Below are 27,239 nucleotides of genomic sequence, written 5' to 3'. Positions count from 1 at the left end.
AAAGGGTTCTGGAGCATACAATCAAATTATCAATAGAGAAATAATAATCAATTGCATTGAGAAGCAAAGAGAAAAAATGTAATTTTGGGAGCAGGATGATGCAGGACAATGGATGGATGGGTGGAGGATTATGATTCTCAAAGGAAAGGAAAAATATTGTTACGGCTGTGGAAATTGACAGAACACCATAAAGGTCCCTAGATCAGTTAGTCCGATAAGTCCGTGTCCAGATAGGTTTCCCCACCGTTGTTTAAAGGGAACTAGTCATGTTAACCGGGCTGTGATCTTTGAGTTAGCCGTTATTCCTTACTATTGTTATTTTGGACCAACCACGTCCACAACCAACATCTTTCTCAACAACCGCTTCACAACAACCACCACCAACATCGCTCTCAACAACCGCTTCAGACTAACCGCCTTCCATCACCACAACCACACCTGCCTCTCACCAAACCACACCATCCTCACCACTTCGCCAGCAACCGTCAACATCTCCACACCACAAACATCGCCTCACCTTCGTCTCCGAAACGACGCCATCTTTGCACCAGCCACGGCGAGTCCGCATCGAGCGGCGTCGCTGCAGGCCGACGCGGGACGTCTGCTCATCGGATCAAGCTTGGTGATCTCGCGCACGTCCGCTTTCCGCGCAGAGGTCAGAGGCGATCGGATCGAGAGGCTTGGTGATCTCGTGCACGTCCGCTCTCCGCGCAGGGGTCAGAGGTCAGAGGTCGAGGATCGAAGGCCAAACCGCGTCTCACCAGCCCTATATAAGGACGGGCGGAGCGCCACGGTACGAGCAGTTGGGGGAGTCCGCGTGAGTTGGTGGAAGTCTGGGTTTGAGTTGGGTCGCGGCGAGTTGATCGGTCGGTCTGAGTCAGTCTGGAGAGGTCGGGGAGTCGGGAGGAAGCCAGAAGCCAAGGAGCTGCGTGGAAGTCTGGGCTCGTGGCGGAGTCGGGAGCTTGGAGCTTGCAGTCGGTGGAGAGTCCGGGCGTCGCGAAGGAGACGCGAGCTGGAGGCGCAGCCTTACCTGCTGTGTCACGCGGAACCGCGCGTTCGTGTGGAGAGAGCCGGAGAGAGCTCGCCAGCCAGCGACAGGCGGTCCGAGGTGATCGGGCTTCGGCGCAGTTCGAGCATCACTGAGGGACGGACGGGTTCTTACAGAGCATCAACTCTGAGAGCAAGGACCCATTCGTTCCTCTCAAACGAGTTGCCGACTGAGGCCCGAATCACCCGGCCGCTTGACAAGGCTCGAGCTCGACCGCGGCTACGCTAGCTGCCGTGTGGAAGGAGCATTGCGGGTCGCCCAAGCGCGTTCGTGTGGAGAGAGCCGGAGAGAGCTTGCCTGCCGCACGGAAGGCCCAAGCTCGACCGCGGCGACGCCAGCTGCTGTGGGGACGGGACGTCGCGGGTCGCCCAAGCCAGACACCACGAGGGTGCAGGTAACCTGCAACGGTCTCGTGGGACTCGTTCGGTCTGCCAAGTCCCACGCCATAAAGACCCAAGAGGTCCAGTCTGACCCCATTGTCTTTGATTGGGTCTTTTTCCTGCTTTTCTTTCGAATGAATGTTGTGGCGCCGATTCCCGTAAGTAAAACTGTGTAAGTGACTGTACATTAATAATTACTTATAGACGGTTGTCGCGCTTTGTCTTGCCCACGTGCCGTGCCGCATTCATTGTTTGTTCTGTATACGTGCATGTTGGTGTTTTTGAATGACTGCATGATTGTTTCTGCATACGTAGAGTAAATAAATGTGCTGGTTTTAATGTTAAACCCGTTCGTTGTGTCCATGCCCCCATTGAAATGCCATCTTGTATTGCGGAATATTAGTTGGTTTTTAAATAGCCCGTAAAATGACCGGGTCCAACGGGACTGCGCGATATTACCCCGCTCAGTTATCCCAAAAGGAAGCGGGCTGCTTAAGCGGCTCGTTTCCAAGCGGTCCCGTTGAGGTACAACCTCTCGGTAACCTACCTGCGCGAATGATTAGGTAAATCGAAGATTTGGCGATCGGACCCTGTAGCGCGGGTAGGGTATGGACAAGGTTGTGATGGGATTGAAAACCCATCCGTGACTGGTTTCTGACGCCATTGCAGAAAGTCACCACTGGATTGTCCGTTCGGTGGGCGAACCGGCTGTTATTGGTGAAACGCGGTTGTACGCACGCCGGGCGGGCGGGAATACTACAACAACATGTTAAAAAAAATACACATACAGAAGCGATGATTTTGCCAATCTATGCAACCAAGATAATATATGATGAGAAATACTCAGTTATGACCTCATTTATCATCCTGTAGTTCCGCAGCTTTGAGAAACTTTGTCTGCCTATGTTGCTGCTGGTTATTTCGGAACTCCACACTTGGGGAGGTGAGAGCAAGCTTCAGTGGATGGTCCTTCATTCAATTTTAACACTCATTGCAATCTCAACACAAGACCAAGCATCACAGAAGATTTTGGATTTACTGTATATTGTTTTCATTTCCTTTTATTTGCTAGCTTCACCTTTTTTTTACCTTTACCATCAATTCAAGGATGACATACTAACAGCTAATTGGTGTTTTTTATGCCTCCGTTGACAAAGTCACCAGTGGCATTATGTTTTCTGGTTGCCCATCCGTCCATCCGTACATACGTCCATGCTTATTACCTCCACCACCGAAGGTGAAGGAGGTCATGTTTTCACCCCCTTTCTGTCTGTTTGTTACTTGGCAAAAAAATTTGAAATGTATATATTTTTTTTGTCAAGTATGTTGGTCTGTAGCGCTTGACTGTCTGTTTGTCAGGATTCGTTTGATCCAGATTTGAGAATTTTTCAAGTTATTCTTCATCGTTGAGAGATGGGGCCAAAAACTATGTATGGCATGTTATCTCTTTAAGTTGTGGATGACTTTTGACAAAACGAGGTGGAAGAGTTGGTTAGGTGACAAGAACAAGCTGATTTGATTTTTGTGAAGGTCTGGATTCAGATCCGACCTATCAGTGGCATACACAATGTAAACTATTCAGCCTGGCGGAGGTATGTGCTCTACAGGGTGCCCTTATACTTTTTTTGATGATGTCATAGATGGCTTGGCAATGACGTCTTAATTGCATACATCGAATTCTTTATCCGATCACTGTGAAAATGTTTGAGGGTCATCTCGGGTTAAATTACATTGGGGGGAGATGGGGGGAATTAATGACATAATTGGTTACGTGGTTCGGCAGCCATATTGTCTAACATAAAAACCTTCAAAAATCTTCTCTGAAACGGCTGAGCAGATTGAGGCGAAACGTTACAGTTGTAATCGCCTATCCAGAAGGAACAAAATGTTCCCCACATATGATGCCATCGGTCACACAATTTGACAGCTCTGATATTTTGATGAACACATCAAGCTCTTCTTCTCCAGAATGGCTTGACAGATCGAGGGGAAACTTCACCCACATGTTTCCCATGCCATGGGGATACCAAGGTGTTCACAAATAATTAATAGGTCACATGGTCTGGCAGCCATGTTGGATTCAACAAATCTTTAAAAAATATTTCTCTTGAACTGCTTCATCTATTGACGCAAAACTTCACATTTAAGATCTAGTAGTCATGGGGAACATGTTTTAAATTTCAACCTGATTGGACACATGGTCTAGCAGCCAGAGTTATTTAATATTTTGAATGTGGGTTCAGAGATTTAAACCAAACTTAGTACAAGTATGTATAATGATGTAATAATATGAGCAGAAGCATATCTGGCGACGTCACCGTGTCGAAGAGTACCCTTCCAGTTTATTTATTTATTGTGTGAGAACAAACGGTGCTCAGCATTGTGAGTTTACCTTTTCGTTGAGATCAGCAGCTGCATGCAAGTGTAGTTCTGAAACAAAATAAAATATTTTTCAGAATAAAGATAACAGTGTGGTAATAGAGATTTGAACTCATATAAGGCTATAAATCTAGTGTTGCTACAATATCAGTTGTACATCTTGTAAAATACTGGACATACAATCTTACTAATAGCCATAGTTGCATCAACTATTTGACCAACAATCATGAGATGAAATAAAAATGATGCAAGCTACCGGCTGACATATTAATCTCTGAGCTGTTTATTTGGTCTTGATTCATGATCAGCTATAAAATGTCATGCTGTTGCTTTACAGGCAATGCCTTGGTTGGCCGCATCATTCCGTACTCCGTCTTTTCGAGGGGAGCTTCGGCTAATTGTCCTACCTGCTAGCAATTGCTTTTGGACGTTAAAGATCACATTGTAAGAGTCGGTAATTGTGTGCTAGAAAATCGAAGATCAAGGCTCCTGGAAGAGAAAGGTGATGGAGGTTATGAACCGACAGTGGGGCAGCGGATCCAGGCCACAACACTACATTTCTGCAAAAATCCGCGGGCACTGAATCAGGGGCATCCTTCTCACTAATAATACAACCTGCAGAACGAATTTGGAATTTAATTCCAACCAATGAAGCATCTTTCACCCTTTGAACCATAAGCTCCTGGGACTTTTGGTTCTCCCACTCTGGGCTCCCTGGAGAGAAAAAACGGCCACTCGGGTCGATGGAAGTTTGAATAGCGGCTGGTAAAACGGCCACTAGGGTTCAAAGAGTTAAGATAAACATAATCCAAGCTGTTGCTTTTGCTGAACTCTTGTTATTTTTGAAATTATAAGTTTGATCCCTTCTGTTATTTTTTGACAGGTCACTACACAAAAGGAGCAATGTGTAATGATCATTTGGATTTGAAACAGAGTTGCGAGACAAAAAAAAACGACAGACATAAGAGATAGAGGTAAATCAGTAACACTAAAGTAAATGCAGAGTAGAAAGTTCCAATATATCTCTGAAAGCAAGAGTCAAATTTATTAGAAGCACCAGAGGAACAGAAAAATATCGGTGAATAGAAAAATATCGGCTCCAAGTGGAATGCTTTTATGATATCTGGACAATTGTGGCATCAGGAGCTGTTTAATACTGTGACATATGGGGGTGGGAGGGGACGGTGAGATCAGAAGTGGATTTATATTAAGGCTTTAATGCTGATCATATTCACGGAAAGGAAATAGCGTTCTACTTCTGGAGTAGGATCATTGCTTGGGGGAGATGGGTGGAGTAAGTGGAGGGGGGGTGTGGTGTAAAGGGTGGGGGAGGGTCCATGCCAATACTAAAAGTAAATACAGTACTGTCAAAATTTAATGGTTTGAGAGGGTAAGGATGTCTCATCCAGTGTATCCCCTCATCTGAAGCTTGCAAGGTGTCATGGCAGCAGCATGGAGTCTTTTTCAACCATGCCACAACAATGGGACCAGCCATTGGCTCTGTAATGGTGTCCTGCACACGCAAAACGATCTGTGGTGGATGTGGTGGGCACCATATCGGTGAATGCCCCAAGTGGAATGCTTTTATGATATTTGGAAAATTATAGCATGGGGTGGGGAAGAGGTTATTCTCGATCTCGACTTGCGTTTGGTCGGGGGACTTGAGGGGAAAAGGCGGGGTTCTCAACCACGAGGGGAGGAGGCATGCCAGGGAGGTAATAAAAACAGGGAACTGACTTTTGTTTGCTCTGTCTCTTTTTACACTGTCTCTCTGGTGATTTGCTGCAAGCTTCCTGGCTGCAGGCTATAACATTTCGGCTCGCCCTCACTCTGCTAGCTGTGCCTGAGTCCTGCCGACAGTGCAGGAAGAAGACCTGGATCTGCATGCCAGCAGCTCCCTGTGTTACCATCCCCTGGCACATTATTCTGAAAATTAGAAAACTTGTTTAGTGTGAATTTAAGTGAAACTGATGGTTACCATGCCCAAGGAGTTGCTGCAGCCGTGTCCAATAAGCTGACTCTAATGATAATTGAGGTAACACCGGTCAACGACCATATTATGAGACTAAGGATTTGCACTCCTTGGGTGTCATTTCCCTGGTGTCTGAATCTGCTCCGACTGAGGTGAGTGATCTCACCGTGAAGGACGCATTCTGTGCCACACTCGAGTCGATGGTTGATCAGTGCCCCAGGCGAGATACTCTTCTTGTCTTGGGGGATTTCAGTGCATCAACTGGAACTGATAGGGATGTTTATGAGACATGTGTTTGTCCCCATGGGTCTGGAAATGTGAAGCAGAATAGCACCAAGTTCTTTGACTTTGCAAGAAGTCATGGACTGAGGGTGTCTGGTTCATGGTTTCAGCGCCCACAGACTCATCGCTGGACTTGGTATTCCAACGCTGGCGGTGTGGCTCGTTGATAGTCGCTGGAGGGTGATCCAGAACTGCCGGGTCGACCGGAGTGCTCAGTTCCTCAATTGACCACACGCTTGTTTGTTGTAGCAACTCTGAAGTTGCAGGTTAAATCCAGGAGAATGATACGATCTCAGCCGAGGCTGTATGTTGGCAAGTTCAAGGATGAGAGGGTAGCTGAGGAGTTTGCGAACAGGTTGAGTGGAGATTTGGGGTGTCTGGGTGATTTGGGGGATCCTGAAGAGTTGTGGAGTGCCTTCAAGACCACCGTCCTTGATGTTGCCAGTTGATGTCTTGGAACTCACCATAGGGCGAAGAAGAATTCTGTCTCTCAAAAGACACTGGATACCATTGATCAGAGTTGCAGGGCCAGGCTGATAGCAGAGCTGAGCTGTTCAGGGAGATGAGACGTAAAACTGTACGTGCAAGGAGGCCTATGTGCGAGGAATCTGAGAGGGGATCGAGCATCACCTGTGGTCAAGTGATTCTCTTCCTGCTTACAGGGGAATTCGTGCATCGTGTTCCTCCAAGCTCATCCATCGGTGTACTGCAGTTGGAGCAGAGGGTGGTCGGCTCTTGACAGAGGAGTGCGAAGTGAAGGCCCGCTGGGCCGGTTACTTTGAGCGGCTGTACCAGGCTAATCCACCAGCTGTTGCGTTGGATGTCAGGGGTGTTACCATCCTTATTGCTGACCCTCCAATAAATTGTGGTTCACCTTCGTTTGTGGAAACACAGGCTGCAGTGAACCGGTTGAAATGGGCTAAAGCTCCAGGGATCTATGGCATCCATGCTGAAATTCTCATGGCTGGTAGAAATGCTGTACTCATGTCATTGCATGTAGTTCTGTGCTCTGCCTGGAACACAGGCATCATCCCAACTGACTGGAAGAGGGGCCTTGTTGTCCCTCTTTGGAAAGGGAAACGTGATCGCCAAGACTGAAGCATCTACCAAGGGGTGACGCTGCATTCAGTGCTGGGCAAGGTCTTTGCTCGGATAATTCTTGATAGGGTTCACCACCATCTACTTGAGCACCAGCATCCAGAGCAGTCAGGCTTTACACCAATGAGGTCAACGATTGACCGTATCCTTGCTCTTCGGGTCCTCACCGAATGCAGACGAGGGATTCGGCAGGGCTGCTTGCAGCCTATGTTCACCTCTGCAAAACATTTGATTCAGTGAATCAGGATGCCCTCTGGAGGATTCTTGGTTTTCATGGGGTGCCACCAAAACTGATCAATCTGATGTCTGAGCTATACTCTGGTACTGAGAGTGCTGTGAGATGTGGTGGTACCATCTCTGACTTATTTCCAGTTGTTACTGGAGTTCATCAGGGGTGTGTCCTGCCCTCCCCCTCCCCCACTTTTCAGCACTTGTCTAGACTGGATTCTGAGGAAGATGTCAGGGAGATAAAGCGACCGTGCATCGTTTGGGAATGTCAAGATCTCTGACGTTGATTTTGCAGATGATGCAGTCATCTTTCCGGAGACTCTCGATATCCTTTTGGCGGCCCTCGATGTGCTGAATTAGGAGTCGGAGCCGCTGGGATTATGCATTTCCTGGGTCAAAACTAAGATCCAAGCTTTCAATGACGTCTTGGATGCTGCTATCCTGTCTGTACCTGTTTGTGGTGAGAATGTTGAGGTCACGGAGAGATTCACTTACCTTGGCAGTGATATTCATATCTTTGCTGGCTGTGAGCCAGAGGTCAGCAGATGTCTGGGTCGGGCCTGGGGAGTCATGCATTCACTGGATCATGGGGTGTGGTGGTGCCGGTACTTGTGCGGAAGGATGAAAGTCCGAGTCTTCAGGTCCTTGGTGCTTCCAGGCTTGCTGTATTGGACTCTGACCAGGGATCTGAGATGGAGACTTAATTCCTTTGGTATCAAGTGTCTTTGGAGAATCCTTGGCGATCACTAGTTGGACTTTGTGTCCAATGAGTGGTTGCTGAGAGAGACTCAAATGAAACTTGTTACCTGCATAGTCCGTGAGTGTCAGCTGCGGCTGTATTGGCATGTGGCTCGTTTTCCTGATGCTGATCCTGCTCATCAGATTCTCCCAGCGAGGGAGCCTCGTGAGTGGAGGAGGCCATTGGGCCAACCATGTGCCTCGTGGTTGCAGCAGATTGATCAGCATCTCAACGAGATGGGGATGGGCCAGGCATCTGTTTGGCGGATGGCCAGACGGAGGTCCTTGGAGTGTCAGCAGAAAGTGGATGCAGCGATGCGCTGCTCCAGCGCATGCTCCCATACCTGATCTGACCAAACAGAAGGCGTTTGCCTTAGAAATGCTCAGTCACATGGAGGATGATGAATATTACCTGAAAAGGTCATGTTCACAGACGAAGCTTGCTTTCATGCATCGGGGAAGGTCATCTGGCACAATGTGAGGATCTGGGGCTCTGAAAACCCCCACATGGGCATTGAACACATCCATGACAATCCAAAGGTCAATGTGTTGTTTGGCCTTCTCCATGACTGCTTAGTGGGTCCATTTTTCTTTTGCGGAGGATGCAGTGACCTCAACAATTTACGTGAACATGTTGAAAGTATTTGCCTTCCCATAGATTGAAGACCTGCAACCCTATATTTCTCAACAGGACGGCACTCCCCCTCATTTGGCTTTTTGTCGTTCGATCCATCCTAAATGAAAAATTTCCAGGTCACTGCATTGGTTGAGATGGACCAACCGCCAGGTCCACATGATCACCAGACATGATCCATCTTGATTTCTTTCTGTGGAGGTTTGTCAAAGATGCTGTCTACAACACAGTGGCAAACCTGCAGGATCTTTATTCTTGGATTACAGCTGCATATGCACTGGTGGATGCAAACATGCAAAGCCGAACATGGCAAGAACTCTAGTACCGCCTCGACATACTGCGCACGGCAAATTGGACTCACATTGAAGTGTATTGATGATGTGCATAAAACTTTATCAGTTTCTGTATCATATAAACCAAACATTATTGTTGTATCATTTGTGGTTCTCAATATATTAATAACCAAAGTTGTCTGGGTCTTTTCGGAACATGCTGTAAGATAATTCCTTAGGAGTTAATGAGGGGTTAATTATTCAGTAGTTATATCTTAAAGAGTGTCAGCATAAGTGTTTGTACAGTATATCTCACTTTGCTTCGATCAGAAACGGATGTCTTGTTAGATCCCATGTCACCTTTTATCCTCTTGTCTGTTTCCTTTTCTCATCTTCCATCCATGTGTAACCTAAATCACCCCGCTGTCCTTTCATCACACTTCAATGTGGAGGACACAGATGTGCTATGTCAGGCCTTGAACAAGGGTTTAACAAATATAGCATTGCCACATGTGCCTCCTTAAACAGCCGAGACACCTTTGCATGCACAAGACCCATGCAGCAGTGGGCCAGGGGGCTGCGTATACAAGTCAAAACAATAGCGCCTCATGCTCAGCCACACAGATGACTCTCAACCTGGAACCCCCAGAGAGTGAGCACACAGCCATAAGCACGGTATGGCAGCCCAGAATTGCATTTGAGAGAGCCGTGCACAGCAAGCATGGGATATCCTGCTGGAGCTGTGCAGCCACTGAGCCGGGAGAGGGGTCTGGGACATTTGTGGAATTGCACCTCTCAGCACTCCAAGAAAGCCACTTGCACACACGAATGCATGCTGTCATTTTATTTTGTCCTGTGTTCCCAAACGAGTCTGCTCGTGTTAAGCTAGCATTAAGATAGCTGTGGAATTTGTTACAGCCACTTGAGCATGCTGTTTGGTTATCTAAGTTTCTTTTGATTGCACTTTTTGCTTACCGTGTACCCATCCGCATTACTTATTAAACCTTTATTGCTTCCTAAAGGAGTGCTGTGTATTTAGCTGCCATCTTGTCCACTGGTGTGACAAAATCCACTCACTTTAAGCCAACATCATGTGCTGGAACAGCTGGGTGATTACACACGGTGACAATAAAACAGAACTGCATCATGGCGGATTATCTGTGCATGTGCAGTTTCTTCTCCATTCGATCTCGGGCATGAATTATCCAGACACTCACCTCGATGCTGTCTGTTTAAGTGGGTTCGAATTTCGACTTGCCTATAAACTGTCACCTGGGTGTTGCAAAGGCAAGGTGATTCATCAATACGTATGCCGTCCCTCGGATGGACATTAAAACTGGGCGTCCTGTCTGCCGACATTAGTTGATGGACATTAAAGATCCCACGGTGTCCTTCGTGAACAGAAGGCGACCTATCACCGGCACCATAGTAAAATTTCGAATTCCTGCCCTTACTACGGCCGGCAAACTGCTGAACATGACCTGGCCTAGAAACTGCTTCCGCATAACATACGCATTGTAACACAGAGTATACATCGGATATACATTACTGTGCAAAGGTTTGGGTTTTTCAAATGATATTCATATTTTGGTGTAAATTCAGCAAATTATAATTAGTGAGACCAATAATATGTGTTTATTATTGTAAATTAACAGCCTTTATAATTAAATTCAGTCAACTATTTATTTCCTTTATCAAATACAATACAAAACATTAACAGAAGGAAGCGTCAACCCCGAGAAGCCCAGCGCACTGCATTTCCAGGGCGCCTTTGATGCCCGGCGATGCTGCCGTGTAGCACATGGAGACGGGAATGGGAGGGAGCAGTGTACAATAATTGATTGATTTAATTGTGCAAAGTTAATAAATAATAAAAATCATAAAATAATTAATTTCTTAATGAATTAACTAATAGCACACCTAAACCACCACCGTTTCATCCGAATCGGTAACTTTTTGAAAATTAATTAATCAAGTAACCAATCAAAAAATTACAAAATCGATTGATTGATTAATTAAAAAAAATAGTTTTTGGCCAAAGTCATTGTTCACGATTGTGCCCAAATTTCAGCTTCTGAGATCACCTGGAAAAAAACAAACAAGAAATTGAAAAAAATCACTCGAAGAGTGACACTTGGCAAAGCAGAACAAAGTAGAAGGTACGAGGTAGAGTGTATACCTCTGCCAGGCTGAACATTTTATGTTTTGTATTGCACTGATGGGCTGGATTTGAACAAAAATCCAATCCGCTTGTTCTTGTCACCGATCCAACTCATCCACCTTGTTTTGTCATAACTCGTCCACAACTTTTTGAGATATAGTGATATATTTAGTTTTTGGCCCTAACTATCAATTATAGAAATTAGGCCTGTGTTGACATTTTGACCTTTAAATGAATTGGTAGTTGAATTCAGCGACCTGACATGAAAATGCTCTTCAAATTTCATGTCAATCGGATGAAAATTGAGGATTTTAGAAATTTGGTCGATGTTGACCTTTTGGTCCACGTTTACCTTTTCGCCTATGTTGACCACAAAGATAACTAGAGGGGGAGCACTCTGGAGAGTGCAAAGCCTCCGCCACCAATACTGCTGGGTCACTCAAGTGAACCTTATATCTTAGGGCCCTGTCACACCTTGACGTTTTAGGCAGCAATGGCAACGTATAAAAATGTAAAACGCTGGCGTACGCTGAAATTTTGGTGTTTTTTTTTTAAAGTTTTTGGCGTATTCATAACTTGTTGATCGTTTGCATAACATATTAGTAACGGGCACAGAACGTTTCGTTGTGTTATACATAACTTTTACCAACGAATGCTTACCTTGTGGTCGGCGTTCAAAACCTATGACAAACGAGAGTTTAACTTCCCCTTTGTGTGCTATACGTATCGCCGGCGAACTCGTGGCGTAGCCAGTTAAGAACTTGCCGGACGCCGATTGAAATCAAAACTGCCTGAGAATTTGAAGTGTCAACATCGCAGTCACACGTTGACGATTTTGCCAGCGTATGCCATTCTATGAAAAATGTGTTTTTACAACGCGAGGCACACGTCAGATACGCTACAGGTAAGTTGTGTATACGTTTAGAGTATGCTGGAAATCATTGAAGTACGCTGGCATATTACCTAGTCCGTTTGGTACGTCGTGAAATTTCAAGCATGCTGAAAATTTTAAGACGTACTCGACGTAAGGCTCACACGTTTTCACATGCATTGGCATTTGTTCCTTGCACATTCCATGATCGTTTAAACACGGCGAACACACGTTACTTGTAGGTTACTCATAAGTCGAAGCACGTCAAGGTAATGGCCAACATACTTGAAACCAAATTTCTAATCGATGAGTAACGTGCTTTGAACAAATGAGTAGCGTCAGCTTAGCCTATGTTTAACGTGCTTGGAAACTATGAGTAACGTGCATTGAAACTATGTATAACTGGCCTTGAACCAATGACTGGCGTGCAATGAACGTAAGAGTAATGTGCGTTTTCCCTATGAGTAGCATGTTTTTAACCTAAGTAAAACGTGCTTCTAACCTTTGAGTAACATGCTATGAACCTATTTGTAACGTATGTAAAACGCACATTGTCGTAGGTAGACGACTTAAATTGACGTCTTCCGGACAACCACAGAACTTACTGAAAGTGTTTCTAACTTACATGCACCGTGTACTGGCGTATTGGCAGCGTTGAGGGGAATTGGTATATACAAATGGGCTTCACAATAAAAACCCATCATTGTTCCAGACTCCATGGTGAGTAGATGTGAACGCCGGTAGTATCAATAGTGGCAGTACTATTACTAGTAGTAGGTGTGCGTGACAGTAATAGTAGTAGTAGTGGTAGTAGCATTGGTAGTAGCTGTATGTCTGTCATTCATAGTATGTGAGCGTGATGGGGAGGGGGTGGGTGATGATGGATCCTCGTTTCGTCAACGAATAGGAGAATACTTTGCACCATTGTTCAATGTTCTGAAAGGGCTAATTTTTTTTTCCTCATTCCGAAGATGAAATATTTCTTTGTTTTACTATTGAAATGATTAAAAAAGACTTTGACAAATGCATAATGTACTAGTAATGAACACAGAACGCTTCAATAACTTATAGATTAGTTATACCAACGATTGCTTATCGTGTTTTAGGCGTCCACAACCTATGCCCAACGATAGTCTAGCGTATGCATAACGTGGGAGCGCATCGTTTACGATTACGTGACGTTTGCTATCCATTGACTGCCACTAAACTATTTTAATAAACGGCTGTCACTCGCCTATTGTTTGTTGACGCTGGTGCTCGGCAATTCAAATCGTTTCCATTGAACGAGTTAAATCGCTTCCACTGGACTATTGAAATGATTTAATAATAATGCTTGGTTATCCTTGGACCCACTCTGGGTAGCAGCTCGTCGAACATCGCTGGAGGCATTCGCAGGAAGTTGATGAAGGATGCATGGTCCTCGTTCCAGAGTTCCACCATGAGCTGGTCATATATGCCGTAATGATGTCCCCTCCTGATCCATGGTCTGACCCAGTTCCTTCTCCTCCATTCACGTCTTCTTCTCCCGGCTCTATTGGCACGCAACTGGTGCAGTGTCAACTCGATGAGGTCATGTTGATGTTCGAGGACAGGTAGGTATTGTCGTCTCAGCCTTGCCGTATCCTCCACCTCTCGGAATGACATCAACATGTACTCACCACGAAGTCTAAAAAAAGAGACGGGTTCCTCCTGCGAAGCCCCTTTTTATATACCAATTCCCCAAATCACTGTGAATACGTCATTCTACGTCAGCTGTTTGTTAGAAACGTGTTCAGTAAGTTCTGTGGTCGTCATGAAGACGTCAAATACGTCTACATATGTATTTGTTCGTAGGACATGGTCTACAACTAATTCCCAAGCAAGTTACTCGTAGATTATAAATAAGTCACGGGTTCCCAAAAAATTACTTTGATGTGTTTCGATGTATGAGAAACTTTCTAGTAGCGCGTTGCGAGCTGTGAACAATGTTCGTGTAGCGTGTTTATAAAACGTTAACTAGAGTTTATGAATAAGTTTCGCGTACGCAAATGTTACCTCAACGTGTTTCCACATATGAGTAATATATAAATAACGTGTGTCAACGATCGCATAACGTGCCTAAACCTTATGGCCAGCGTAGCGGAACGTGTGAGCCAAACGCCGAGTACGTCGTAAAATTTTAAGCATACATAAAGTTGAGAAAAACCACAAAGTTCAACGATTAAAGCCAGCGTACTATGACTTATGGCAGTGTTTCTCAGCGTGCTCTTAATGTATACAAAACCTACCCATAATGTATTCGACGTGTGCCAGCGTATTAAGCAATTTTTTCATAAATCGGCATAGGTTGGCTAAATCGTCAAGGTGTGACAGTCCCTTTATTCATTAAATATGATGTCAACAGTGCTGACAGAGTTATAGTTCTTTTCTCCATTTTTTTTTTTGGGGGGGGGAGGGGGGGTTGGAAATCACTTAAACATGTAAAAAATGGAAAAAAAAAAATCGAAATTTTGTTGAAAAAAAATTGCAAAAATTTTTTTCTCTAACAATTTTTTTTTGGGGGGGGAGGGGGGTTGGAAATCACAAAACATGTAGAAATGCAAAAAAATATTTTTTCTTTTTTTTTGGGGGGGGGGGGGTTGGAAATCACTAAAACATGTAGAAATGCAAAAAAAAAATTCTCTATTTTTGGGAGGGGGGGTAAAAAAAAATTTTTTGGGGGGGGTGTTGGAAATCACTTAAAACATGTAGAAATGCAAAAAAATATATTTTTCTCCAACAATTTTTTTTGGGTGGGGGGGGGGACCAAGTCCAAAATTTAATGGCATGATCCTTGGACCATACCTAACCCCCCCCCCCAACCAAGTTACGTCGAAATCAGTCGAGGAGTTTTTCCGTAATACTGTTCACAAACAAACAAACAAACAGAAAGGGGTGAAAACTAACCTCCATCCATCTTCGAAGATGGCGGAGGTTAATTAATAGGTGTTTGAATTCAGCGACCTGACATGCAAATGCTGTTCAAATTTCAAGTTAATCAGATTAAAAGTGAGTATTTTAGAAAATTTGGCCCAAATTGGCCTTTTGATATATGACTGAAGCATTCTTACAGGAAGGAATATTGTGTCCAATATCCTGTAGTACATGCCACAGTTCAGTAGGATTAGTTGGGTCCTCTTATTCCTCTCTCATTCCAGGTTAATCCCACAGGACCTCAATGGGGCTCATGTCTGGATTCTAGAGTGGCCATTCTAACACATGTAGCACACCAGCTGTAACCTTGTTCTCCAAATACTGTTTTACTATGCAGTGTTGGAAATATGTTTTGGATCATTATCTTGTTGTTAATAAATCCTATTCCGATTAAATGATTTCCACTAGGAACTGCACGGTGCTGCAGTATCTGCTGGTACATAGCATCCCAATGAATTTAACTAGTTCTCCTGCAGCAAAAGGTGAGATACAACCCCAGACAGTTAGAGTCTCGTCTGTGTTTAAAAGTAGGCTGCAAACATTGCGTGTTGTGATGTTCTACAGGTCTTTGTCATACAAACTTGCTTCTCTTAGATCCAAAAAGTTGAATCTTTGATTTATCAGAACAGAGTACCTGATTCCAATGTTCAGTCACCCAATTTTGGTGTTGCCTTGCAAATGTCACTCTTTTCACCTTATTCTGTGGTCTCAGCAGTGGTTTCTTTGCTGCGACTCTCCTATGGAGACCTGCTGCTATCACCCTTCTTTGCATAGTACCAGAAGAGATGTTAATATTCAGGCCTGCTCTCATTTCACTTGTCAGCTGCTGACTTAATTTTTCTTCTATTGCATAAGCTGAGCAACTTTAAGTGCTTGTCTTGCCCAGGGGAGGTTCCTCTGGGTCTTCTTGGCCTTTTCTTGTCTTGGACCGAGCTAGTTTCTTTCAGGTGTTGCAAAGTGTACTTCGCACCATTGTAAACGATCTTTAGCTTTTCTGCTATTTTCTTCATACTGTGCCATTCTTCTCACAGTTTGGATCTTCATATGCGGTGCTGCCAAAAGTTGCTTTCTTGGCACCATTCTGGACTCACTCATAGACTTCCAAGCAAGGAAACAAACTGATGAAAACCAATTTCATATATTCACTCATTTGTAACTTTTATTGTGGTTTCTTGTAACTCGCATGAATGTAACTGGTGTTGACTACTACAATAACTCTTTATTATCTACCCGAGAAAAATCCACAAACTGTGTCCTGCATATTTTATTTGTCATTAGGTAGATATTACGAGCACATGATAATATGTGCATTACAAAAATATAACTTTTTCAAATTCCTAACTTGTTTTATACACAATACTTAAAGGTAACGATGATATTAAATCGACTTTCACAGAAATTTGAAATATTATCGACTTATATTGCACACTTATGATTTCCCACAAATGCTTAATGGGAAAGAGAACCACAAAAGTGGAAATAAGCCAAACCTTTGCACAATAACACACACATATGTATGTATGTATATATTTATATATATATATATATATATATATATATATATATATATATATATATATATATATATATATATATATAAATATAAATATATATATATATAAATATAAATATATATATATATATGAATATAAATATATATGCATATACATATATATATATATATATATATATATATCTATATATATATATACATATATATATACATATATTTTTTTATATATATATATAAATATAAATATATATATATATATATATATAAATATAAATATATATATATATATATATATATATATATATATATATATATATATATATATATACATATACATACATACGTACACACACACACACACACACACACACACACACACACACACACACACACACACACACACACACACACACACACACACGTTGCTTTTGCAACTGCAAAAGCTATATTTAGTGGTGTCTTGTTCAGTATTTTGAGGGGTGGCCATGAACGCTGAGTGGTATCAGAATTGAACTGGAGCTTAATCTGTCTTTCTCCCTTACCGTGCTGCGCCAGTATGAGAAGGTCAAATTTCAAGGTGGATGCTTTTTATGTTTCGTAGATTCTGCCAACTGTGATGTGGCTGTGATGTCAAGCTGCCCTCAAAGTGGAAAAATGCTGCACTCTGTGCATCTCTGGTAAACCGGCTACATGGTCTGCCTTACAACACCATTGCAATGTCTCAACACCATTCCAACGGTCTGCCTCCCAACACCATTCCAATTTTTGTGCAGCTGGATTAAAGACAGAGTGATGACATTTAAGTAAACCTCCCTTTTAGCTGCTGGCTTAGTTTGGATTAGGCTTGTGCTTTATTTTGCTGATGAGTAATTATGTTTAATGTAACACCCAAGAGTGGTATACCTGGTGTTGGCTTAACAGCTCGGGTGGTCGGCTTTGGATCCTAGGATCCGAAGTTCAAATCCCACTCAGATGTTGAATTAATACCAGGTGGGGTTGACTTGGCCTGTCATCCTTCCGAGGTCGGCAAAATGAGTTCCAGCATGCTGGTATCCTGTGTCGGAGTGGCGACCCATCCAGGATTGTACCCAATAGCCAAGGAAACTGCTTAAGCAGCAACAACGCTCTGTACAGAGTATGGTCTCAATCTCCTCCTCTCCAAGAGTGGTGTTAATGAATATTTAGCAAATCTGTGAAAGCAACATGGTGCCTCTAAGGTACTGTTGTCTTGGATTTTGTCTTGGTGAGGAGGACTGAGGGCAGAAACACGTGTCGAAGATTTATGCTTTCCACAGAGCCAGCACACCTCCCATTGGGGGTTGTTGTCTTTAATAGATCTGTTGTGATACCAATCGATATTTTAATATCAAAAGCTGGTGATTGTACCATACATTCCTTGACTCTATTCCCATTTTAACATGATTGGCCTGGATGTGGCTCTTGCAAGGAAAGTTTTGGAAAATAGGCCAAAATTTCATTCAATATATTGTTCCGATAATGACTTAGGAGTTCATGAGGGGTTAATTATCCAGGAGTTATATCTTAATGAGTGTCAGCATAAGTGTTTGTGAACCTCAATTGGCATCAACCAGAATCATCCATCCATCCATCCATCCATCAGGACCATCCTCTGTACAGAGTGTTGGTGCTGCCTAAGCAGTCTCCTGGGCTCTTGGGCACAACCCTGGATGGGTCACCACTCCAACACAGGGTACTCAAATGGCTCAATCATCACAGCAAGCTGGAACTCATTTTGCCAACCTCTGAAAGATGACATGCTGAGTCAACCCCACCCGTTACTAATTCAACAGCCAAGCAGAATCTGAACTCAGGACCTAAGGATGCCAAGCCCACGATCTTAACCATGAAGCCAACATCAGGCATCATGGAATCATACATGACCTTGCATGTTTTTTTTAACTATATAATTTATACTTAACCGCTATTTTTACTGAAAAATTGCGAGATGATGGAATCTCGTAAGATTGTGAAATAAATGTGTTTTTTATATTTATATATACTTTTAACATTGTCCTTAAACGAACGACAACTAGAATGTTGTTAACGACAGGAAAAGGGGAAGAGATTGTGAATTTAAAGGGGAACCAAAATGCTCAGACCATCTCGTCGCCAATCTATCCCTTGATACCGGCTCGAAAATAGCTATGATGTGTCTTTTTCCGATTTCATGTTTATATAGCAAATAGTTTTGCGATTAACAGTCAAAATCTCCACCTTCTTCATGCTTAGTCGTGACGTCATACCTGGAAGTCAACCGCCAGACTTGTACCTACTGTCTCCGGGTTACATCGCGGTACAATTTAACTGAAACGGCGAATGATTTTCGATTTCACACAAATGCGCCAAGTCGATGCATCCTTGGTAGTTGTAGTAATACAAACTGAGATGGTTTCATGCTACACCAATGGCCGAAAGACCCCAAGCTTGCCAGTTATTGGATGAGGTTTGTCTGAAATATTTGTGTGTGGAACGGGCCTACAAAATGGTCGCTTTTGTGCTCGGAACATTTTACAGAGCATTGTTATGAAACAACAGAGATGGCTAGATCTTGTGGTTATCCACCACGATCGAGAGAAGATGTCATCCCCACAATTAGGAAGAAACAGCGGTTGCTCGAAACTGACACCATCTCTATCCAGCTGTCATCACATGTACACGGGAAATTTCAGCGGTGAATCAATCACCTGTTGCTATTGTCTGGCAGTAACCACAAGAGCACCTGAAAATAATTATCTTTTATTATCTACTCCTCCGAGAGGATTTTCCCGAGGATGCCAAAACTTTCAGGGTTCCCCCCACCTCCCCCTCCATCTCCACAACCCCCATCAACCAGAACCCCCACAATACCTACCACCACCCCACATCCCCTTTCACCCTCCACTCCACCCCACAATCTCCCATCACCCCACAATACCTACAACCACCCCACACTCCCCCTCCCCCTGAGCACCACTCTCCCCTCCACTGGGGCAGGACATCAACATGGCAAGACGCAGCATGAACATGGCATGATACAGCACCACAGCACAGACATGGCATTACCGCAGACATAAATGGCATCCTGACAAAGTATGAAATCTCATAACATACAAGATACCTGGCCAGCCTGCGACAGTAGGACAAAGCATTCATCGCCCATTTTGTCCGTGGTGTCAGAGTGTGTCTGGCCAGTGTCCGTACTGTGTCATACCATGTCTGTGCTATGTCGTGTCCGTACTGTGCCATACCGTGTTTGTGTCGTGTCATGTCCATGCCGTGTTTCTGCTGGAGTAGTAAAACTGATTTATCGATTATGGCAAAATCCCTTTTAAATCATCAATTGAGCACAAAAACAAAACCTACCAATCTGTAGTGAACATGTGACCGGTGTTTTCATCATCACTAACACTTCCATTCTCACCATCTTCGGCTGAATCACTCACGTAAGGCTCAAAACGATTTGGCTCCATAATCCCCCCCCAAAATCGTTTCCATAACGACAATGTTATCTCCAATAGTTTCTTCAAAATCCCACTGATCAGTTTGAACACACAGACCCTTTGGAGTTACTTACGACGGTGGAATCGGTATCGGAATCCGAGCTCGAAATACACTGTTTCTCCACATAAGCCGCCATTTGGATGAAAGTGGGTTCCAGGTGTGACGTCATAGGTGAAATAAAAAATCGACACTCTGGAGCTTTTTTCGGCACTTTGTGATTGGCAAGAAAAAAAAAAATCAAAATTATTTTCCCCTTCAACTTGGACCATAATTAATGATTTTCAATTGTTTTCTGAATTTATTTTATTTTTTGCGTTTGGGTTCCCCTTTGACATCCCGTCGTTATTTACTTTTAACATTGTTCTTAGCAAAAGGGAATAACAACAACAACAATGTAAGAACAAAGCAGGCATGTTTTAATCATTTTGGTATTCACCTTCATGCTCCTGTCATATAGACTTTAATTTTTTGCCAAATTCAATTCACATGTTTCATGCCAAAGTGATAAAAAAAAGGGTGTGATGCACCCATTTTTAATTGAATTGCCAGAGGATGAAAAGTTTCCATGTTTCACGTGGACAATAAAAAGAATGAAATGAAAAGATGGGCTGAGTGGCCTCCTCCTGTGCCAAAGTTCTTTGTACATTCTCGTGTAACGTTTTAAGAATGGGAATAAAGGGGGAGGGGAGAACAGAGAGATGGGGTGTGCGGAGAAGGGAGAGGGAGTTGGAGTTCCAGAGGGGTCAGAGAGGGGATTAGAGAGCTGGGAGATGGAAGTTCAGGTGTTGGGAGGAAGGGGGGGGGGATGAGGACTTGAAAAGTGTTGACAGGGTCGAAGAAGGTCTATACGCCTCAAAAGGGTCAAAATGGGTATGAAGGGGTATAAAAAGTCTAAACAAGGTCTAAATGGGTATTAAAGTGTTGTAAAGGGGTGCAAAGTCTTATGGAGTCGAACGGCCATCCAGGGTGCACAGGAGTGAAGCTGTAATAAAGAAATTAGCTCATGTTAGTAAATAAATTAACTCTGGATTGCAACATGGCAATAATGGGCCAAATGACCTCATGACTGTTTAAAACACCTATTTAGGTACATCATGGTTAAATATCTGGTGTAGAAAGTTTCGTCGCAAATTAACTCCGGAAGCTCAAAGCAGTAACGTCACAAACAGAAAAACATTTCGTTTTGATATGTACAGAGAGATGGACAACCTACTTTACTGTTGTAACCTCTTGGTCATCCCTCTTCTTCCTCTTCTCAGGGAGGTGGCATCACTTTTTTTTCTTCCATCTACCAGATTACAGTGAGATCTCTTGGCAAAGCCATGGCTAATAGAGAAAAGCTCTAATTAAAACCTCATTCAAGGTTAAGGGAAAGCTCACCAGGACACGTCCAAAAAGTCCTTTAACTAGCTCGTTTGAATGTGTAACGAAAGAGGTCGTGACATAACGGTAATGAAAACACCTCCCCAACCCCCTGCAAGTGTAAACCTCAACAACGTTTGGACATACAATGATACAGCCACCCCAACTGCGAAGGGATTTCTTTAGCAGCATAATGCCCCATGCCACAAGGTTAGGATTGTCCAGGTATGGTTCCACAAACATGACAGTGAATTCAGCTCACTGCAGTGACCTGGCCAATCACCAGATCTCAATCCAATTGAGCATCTGTGGGATGAGATGGAACGAGCTATTCGGAGTAGAGATCCACTACCAGCCAACTTGACGCAACTGTGGGAAGCATTGGAGTTAACATGGGCCAACATCCCTGTGGAATGCTTTTGACACCTTGTAGAGTCAATTTCCTGACGAATTGAAGCTGTTCTGAGGGCAAAAGGGGTGCAACTCAATATCATGAAGGTGTTCCTAATGTTTTGTACAATATATATATATATATATATATATATATATATATATATATATATATATATATATATATATATATATATATATATATATATATATATATATATATATACAGTGGGGAGAACAAGTATTTGATACACTGCCGATTTTGCAGGTTTTCCCACTTACAAAGCACGTCGAGGTCTGTAATTTTTTATCATAGGTACACGTCAACTGTGAAAGACGGAATCTCAAACAAAAATCCTGAAAATCACATTGTATGATTTAAAAAAAATTAATTTGCATTTTATTGCATGAAATAAGTATTTGATACTTCAGAAAAACAGAACTTAATATTTGGTACAGAAACCTTTGTTTGCAATTACAGAGATCAGACGTTTCCTGTAGTACTTAACCAGGTTTGCACAGACTGCAGCAGGGATTTTGGCCCACTCCTCCATACAGATCTTCTCCAGATCCTTCAGGTTTCGGGGCTGTTGCTGGGCAACACAGACTTTCAGCTCCCTCCAAAGATTTTCTATTGGGTTCAGGTCTGGAGAATGGCTAGGCCACTCCAAGACCTTGAGATGCTTCTTACGGAGCCACTCCTTAGTTGCCCTGGCTGTGTGTTTCGGGTCGTTGTCATGCTGGAAGACCCAGCCACGCCCCATCTTCAATGCTCTTGTTGAGGGAAGGAGGTTGTTGGCTAAGATCTCGTGATACATGGCCCCATCCATCCTCCCCTCAATATGGTGTAGTCGTCCTGTCCCCTTTGCAGAAAAGCATCCCCAAAGAATGATGTTTCCACCTCCAGGCTTCACGGTTGGGATGGTGTTCTTGGGGTTGTACTCATCCTTCTTCTTCCTCCAAACATGGCGAGTGGAGTTTAATCCAAAAAGCTCTATTTTGGTCTCAGACCACATGACCTTCTCCCATTCCTCCTCTGGATCATCCAGATGGTCATTGGCAAACTTCAGACGGGCCTGGACATGCACTGGCTTTAGCAGAGGGACCTTGCGTGCACTGCAGGATTTTAATCCATGACGGCGTAGTGTGCTACTTATGGTTTTCTTTGATAACGTGGTCCCAGCTCTCTTCAGGTCATTGACCAGGTCCTGCCGTGTAGTTCTGGGCTGATGCCTCACCTTTCTCATGATCATTGAGGCTCCACGAGGTGAGATCTTGCATGGAGCCCCAGACCGAAGGACATTGACTGTTATCTTGAACTTCTTCCATTTTCTAATAATTGCGCCAACAGTTGTTGCCTTCTCACCAAGCTGCTTGCCTATTGTCCTGTAGCCCATCCCAGCCTTGTGCAAGTCTACAATTTTGTCCCTGATGTCCTTAGACAGCTCTCTGGTCTTGCCCGTTGTGGAGAGGTTGGAGTCTGATTGATTGAATGTGGACAGCTGTCTTTTATGCAGATAACGAGTTCAAACAGGTGCAGTTAATATAGGTAATGAGTGGAGAATGGGAGGGCTTCTTAAAGACAAAACTAACAGGTCTGTGAGAGCTGGAATTCTTACTGGTTGGTAGGTAATCAAATACTTATTTCATGCAATAAAATGCAAATTAATTATTTAAAAATCATACAATGTGATTTTCAGGATTTTTGTTTTAGACTCCGTCTTTCACAGTTGAAGTGTACCTATGATAAAAATTACAGACCTCTTACCTATGATAAAAATTACAGAATTACGTGCTTTGTAAGTGGGAAAACCTGCAAAATCGGCAGTGTATCAAATACTTGTTCTCCCCACTGTATATATAAAATATATATATATATATATATATATCTATAAATATATATATATATATATATAAATTCATACATATATATATATATATAAATTCATATATATACAATACCAGTCAAATGTTTGGACACACCTACTCATTCACAGGGTTTTTCATTATTTTTTTATTATTTTTTACATTGCAGAATAATAGTGATGACATCAAAACTATGAAATAACACATATGGAATGATGTAGTCACCAAAAAAGTATGAAACAAATTAAAGTCTATTTCATATTTTAGATTTTTAAAGTTGCCAGCCTTTGCCTTGATGACAGCTTTGCACACTCTTGGCATTCTCTCAACGAGCTTCATGAGGTAGTCATCTGGAATGCTTTTCCAACAGTCTTGAAGGAGTTCCCACATATGCTGAGCACTTGTTGGCTGCCTTTCCTTCATTAAATCTGCGGTCCAACTCATCCCAAACCATTTCAATTGGGTTTAGGTCAGGTGATTGTGAAGGCCAGGTCATCTGATGCAGCACTCCATCATTCTCCTTCTTGGTTAAATAGCCCTCACACAGCCTGGAGGTGTGTTTTGGGTCATTATCCTGTTGAAAAACAAATGATGGTCTCACTCAGCGCAAACTAGATGGGATGGCGTATCGCTGCAGAATGTTGTTGTGGCCATGCTGGTTAAGTGTGCCTTGAATTCTAAATAAATCGCCGACAGTGTCACCAGCAAAGCAACCCCACACCATCACACCTCCTCCTCAATGCTTCACGGTGGGAACCACACATGCAGAGATCATCTGTTCACCTTCTCTGCGTCTCACAAAGATACGGCGGCTGGAACGAAAAATCTCAAATTTGTACTCATCAGACCAAAGGACAGATTTCCACCGGTCTAATGTCCATTGCTCATGTTTCTTGGCCCAAGAAAGTCTCTTCTTCTTGTTGGTCTCCTTCAGTTGTGGTTTCTTTGCAGCAATTCGACCATGAAGGTCCGATTCACGCAGTCTCCTCTGAACAGTTGATATTGAGTTGTGTCTGTTACTTGAACTCTGTGAAGCATTTACTTAGGCTGCAATCTGAGGTGCAGTTAATTGGCGATTTCTGAGGCTGGTAACTCTAATAAACTTATCCTCTGAAGTAGAGGTAACTCTGGGTCTTCCTTTTCTGTGGCGGTCCTCATCATAGCCAGTTTCGTCATAGCGTTTGATGGTTTTTGCCACTGCACTTGAAGAAACTTTCAAAGTTCTTGAAATTTTCCGGATTGATTGACCTTCATGTCTTAAAGTAATAATTGACTGTCCTTTCTCTTTGCTTAATTGAGTTGTTCTTACCATAATATGGACTACTACAGTAGAGACAAAATTATGGTCTTTTACCAAATAGGGCTATTTACTGTATACCAACTCCACCTTGTCACAACACAACTGATTGGCTCAAATGCATGAAGAAATAAATAAATTCCACAAATTAACATTTCATAAGGCACACCTGTTAATGGAAAAGCATTCAGGTGACTACCTCATGAAGCTGGCTGAGAGAATGCCAAGAGTGTGCAAAGCTGTCATCAAGGCAACGGGTGGCGACTTTAAAGAATTTAAAATATACAAGTCTGAAGACGACGATGGTTCACGAGCGGTATTTGACGATGTAGATTGTTTCAGAAGTCAAGGATGAGATGATGTGATAATGTTTGACTAAGTTATAAAAATGATCAACATGATGTGGTACGAGTGACGGTTATTAGCTGCAACATGTCGAAAACCCGGTTTTGTTCAACAACTTTAAAAATTTGACCTTTGCATAACCTTTAAAGGTCACAAAACAACGTTGTGGACATTAAAATAAGGAAACAGGAGAGTGCTATAGCTTAAGGGAGTTAGTTCGTCGAAGAAGGTCGAAAACCCGGCTCGATTCCCACAACTTTGAAAATTTGACCTTTGTGAACTTTAAAGGTCAAAGGTCAAGGATTATGACCTTTGGTACAAAACTTCCTCTGGAACATTCCAGGAACAATATAATGTCATATAGGCTATATGGCATTTCGCACTCCTCGGATTATCCAGACTTTGATGAAATCAGCGTAAAAACAAACTTGAAGGGGGCACCACGGGCAAGATGTTCGAGATAGAGAAAAATGGTTTCAATATTTTAGGTGGGGAATGACCTCAATATTATGCATAAAAATATTGTCATCCTCGCTCTCAAAGTTTGGGCGGTCGTCTGATTTTTATGTCAAATTTTGAAATTTTCTAAGTTCATGACCTTGTGACCTTGACCTTGTGACCTTGACCTTGTGACCTTGACCTTGGGACTAAAATGAAAAATCTAGCTCCCTGGGGCTATGCAGGTGCCATTGGGCTAACCAAATACCGATACCCCTGCCAGATTTGACAAACCCCAAGGAGAAGATGCAAATTGAAATCGGCTACCCCCTAAAAACACATGATTTTTGGACGTGGCTCCGCCCATAATGGGCGGAGCCACGCCCATTTTCAGGAAAACAACTCGATCATGATATAAACCTCCCACCAAAATTTCATCAGGATCGGATCAAAACCCACGGAGCTATGCTCGGGACAGACAGACAGACAGACAGATATACAGACATACAGGCAGACAGACAGACAGACAGACAGACAGACAGACAGCCACACAACAATCACGAATATAGTGGTCACTTATATTTTTTCGTGAACCAAAAATATATTTTGATTTGTTTAAGACTTTTTTTGGGTTCTACATAATTACATGTGCTATTTCATAGTTTTGATGTCTTCACTATTATTCTACAATGTAGAAAATAGTAAAAAATAATGAAAAACCCCGTGAATAAGAAGGTGTGTGCAAACTTTTGACTGCACTGGAAATATATATATATATATATATATATATATATATATATATATATATATATATATATATATATACGGAACCATACATATATAACATACAGGTGTCCCAAGTCAGTTATGCCGTTAAGTATATGTGTAGACAGAACCCCTCTTTGTGTGTAGTGGGAAATCGAAAGGGTGCGTTGCGATGTTCTTTTAGTTCGGGTAATAAATTTTTATATCCCATCCTCCATTGCGATCCACGGTACCCGAGCGCTTGCAGCCTTCGGTTCGCTGGCAACAACGTACCACGGTCCACCTGTTGTCTCTGGAGGCTCATTTTCCCGAGACAGAATCTTCACGTCCGCAGTTCCTATTCGGCTTCTCCAAACGCTCCAACTCTTTCTTGACGAGTCCACACGCGTGGAGTGGGTGGGCCTCAACGGTGCCTGGCCGAGGCCCCGCCCCGAAACGGCGGGCTTATGGGAGCCCCATCCAATTGGGACAGACAGGGACGTCAGTTTTGACCAAGTCCCCGCCCCGCTGAGAGAGGTCTATAAACCACGACACCATCCTCAGTCTTGAGTTATTTGGGGGTCGTTCGTTCTGTGCTTGGAGGCCGGAGTTGGTTGGAAACGAATGGGTTGCCGCTGCTTGGCTCCACTCACGTCTTGCCGCAACGGCCCGACTACTGGTCCTGGCCCACTCGAACTCCTCCACGGACCCGAACTCGAAATGGGCGGCTGTGGAACTGACTGAACGACTGTTGGCAGGTGCCGTACC

The 27,239-nt window shown here is 43.2% G+C and overlaps 2 protein-coding genes across 9 annotated transcripts in view; one reads left to right on the top strand and one right to left on the bottom strand.

Moving 5' to 3' along the window:
• The window catches only part of LOC147028800 (carbohydrate sulfotransferase 8-like), a 303,172-nt gene that overhangs the window by 26,500 nt on the left and 249,433 nt on the right, over nucleotides 1–27,239 (bottom strand). For 5 of the 6 annotated variants that reach the window (XM_085879518.1, XM_085879517.1, XM_085879520.1 and 2 more), the window contains one exon: nucleotides 3,821–3,858. The exons of the other annotated variant lie outside the window; for it this stretch is intronic. In XM_085879518.1, the coding sequence (XP_085735644.1) occupies nucleotides 3,821–3,858 (38 nt within the window). The remainder of the gene's footprint in view (nucleotides 1–3,820; nucleotides 3,859–27,239) is intronic. 6 annotated transcript variants of the gene reach the window in all.
• The window catches only part of LOC147028801 (uncharacterized), a 328,207-nt gene that overhangs the window by 135,309 nt on the left and 165,659 nt on the right, over nucleotides 1–27,239 (top strand). For 2 of the 3 annotated variants that reach the window (XM_085879527.1, XM_085879525.1), the window contains exon 5: nucleotides 17,130–21,009. The exons of the other annotated variant lie outside the window; for it this stretch is intronic. In XM_085879527.1, coding sequence (XP_085735653.1) covers nucleotides 17,130–17,145 — 16 coding nt within the window. In that variant the 3' untranslated portion in view covers nucleotides 17,146–21,009. Of the gene's footprint in view, nucleotides 1–17,129; nucleotides 21,010–27,239 lie in introns of those variants that run through there. 3 annotated transcript variants of the gene reach the window in all.

This window comes from Eptatretus burgeri, chromosome 4 (assembly GCF_056783735.1).
Source record: "Eptatretus burgeri isolate ZD-2024b chromosome 4, Ebu_testis_v1, whole genome shotgun sequence".
Lineage (NCBI taxonomy): Eukaryota > Metazoa > Chordata > Myxini > Myxiniformes > Myxinidae > Eptatretus > Eptatretus burgeri.
The sequence above is the reverse complement of the archived record's forward strand: the minus strand, read 5'-3'. Positions and strand labels throughout refer to the sequence as shown.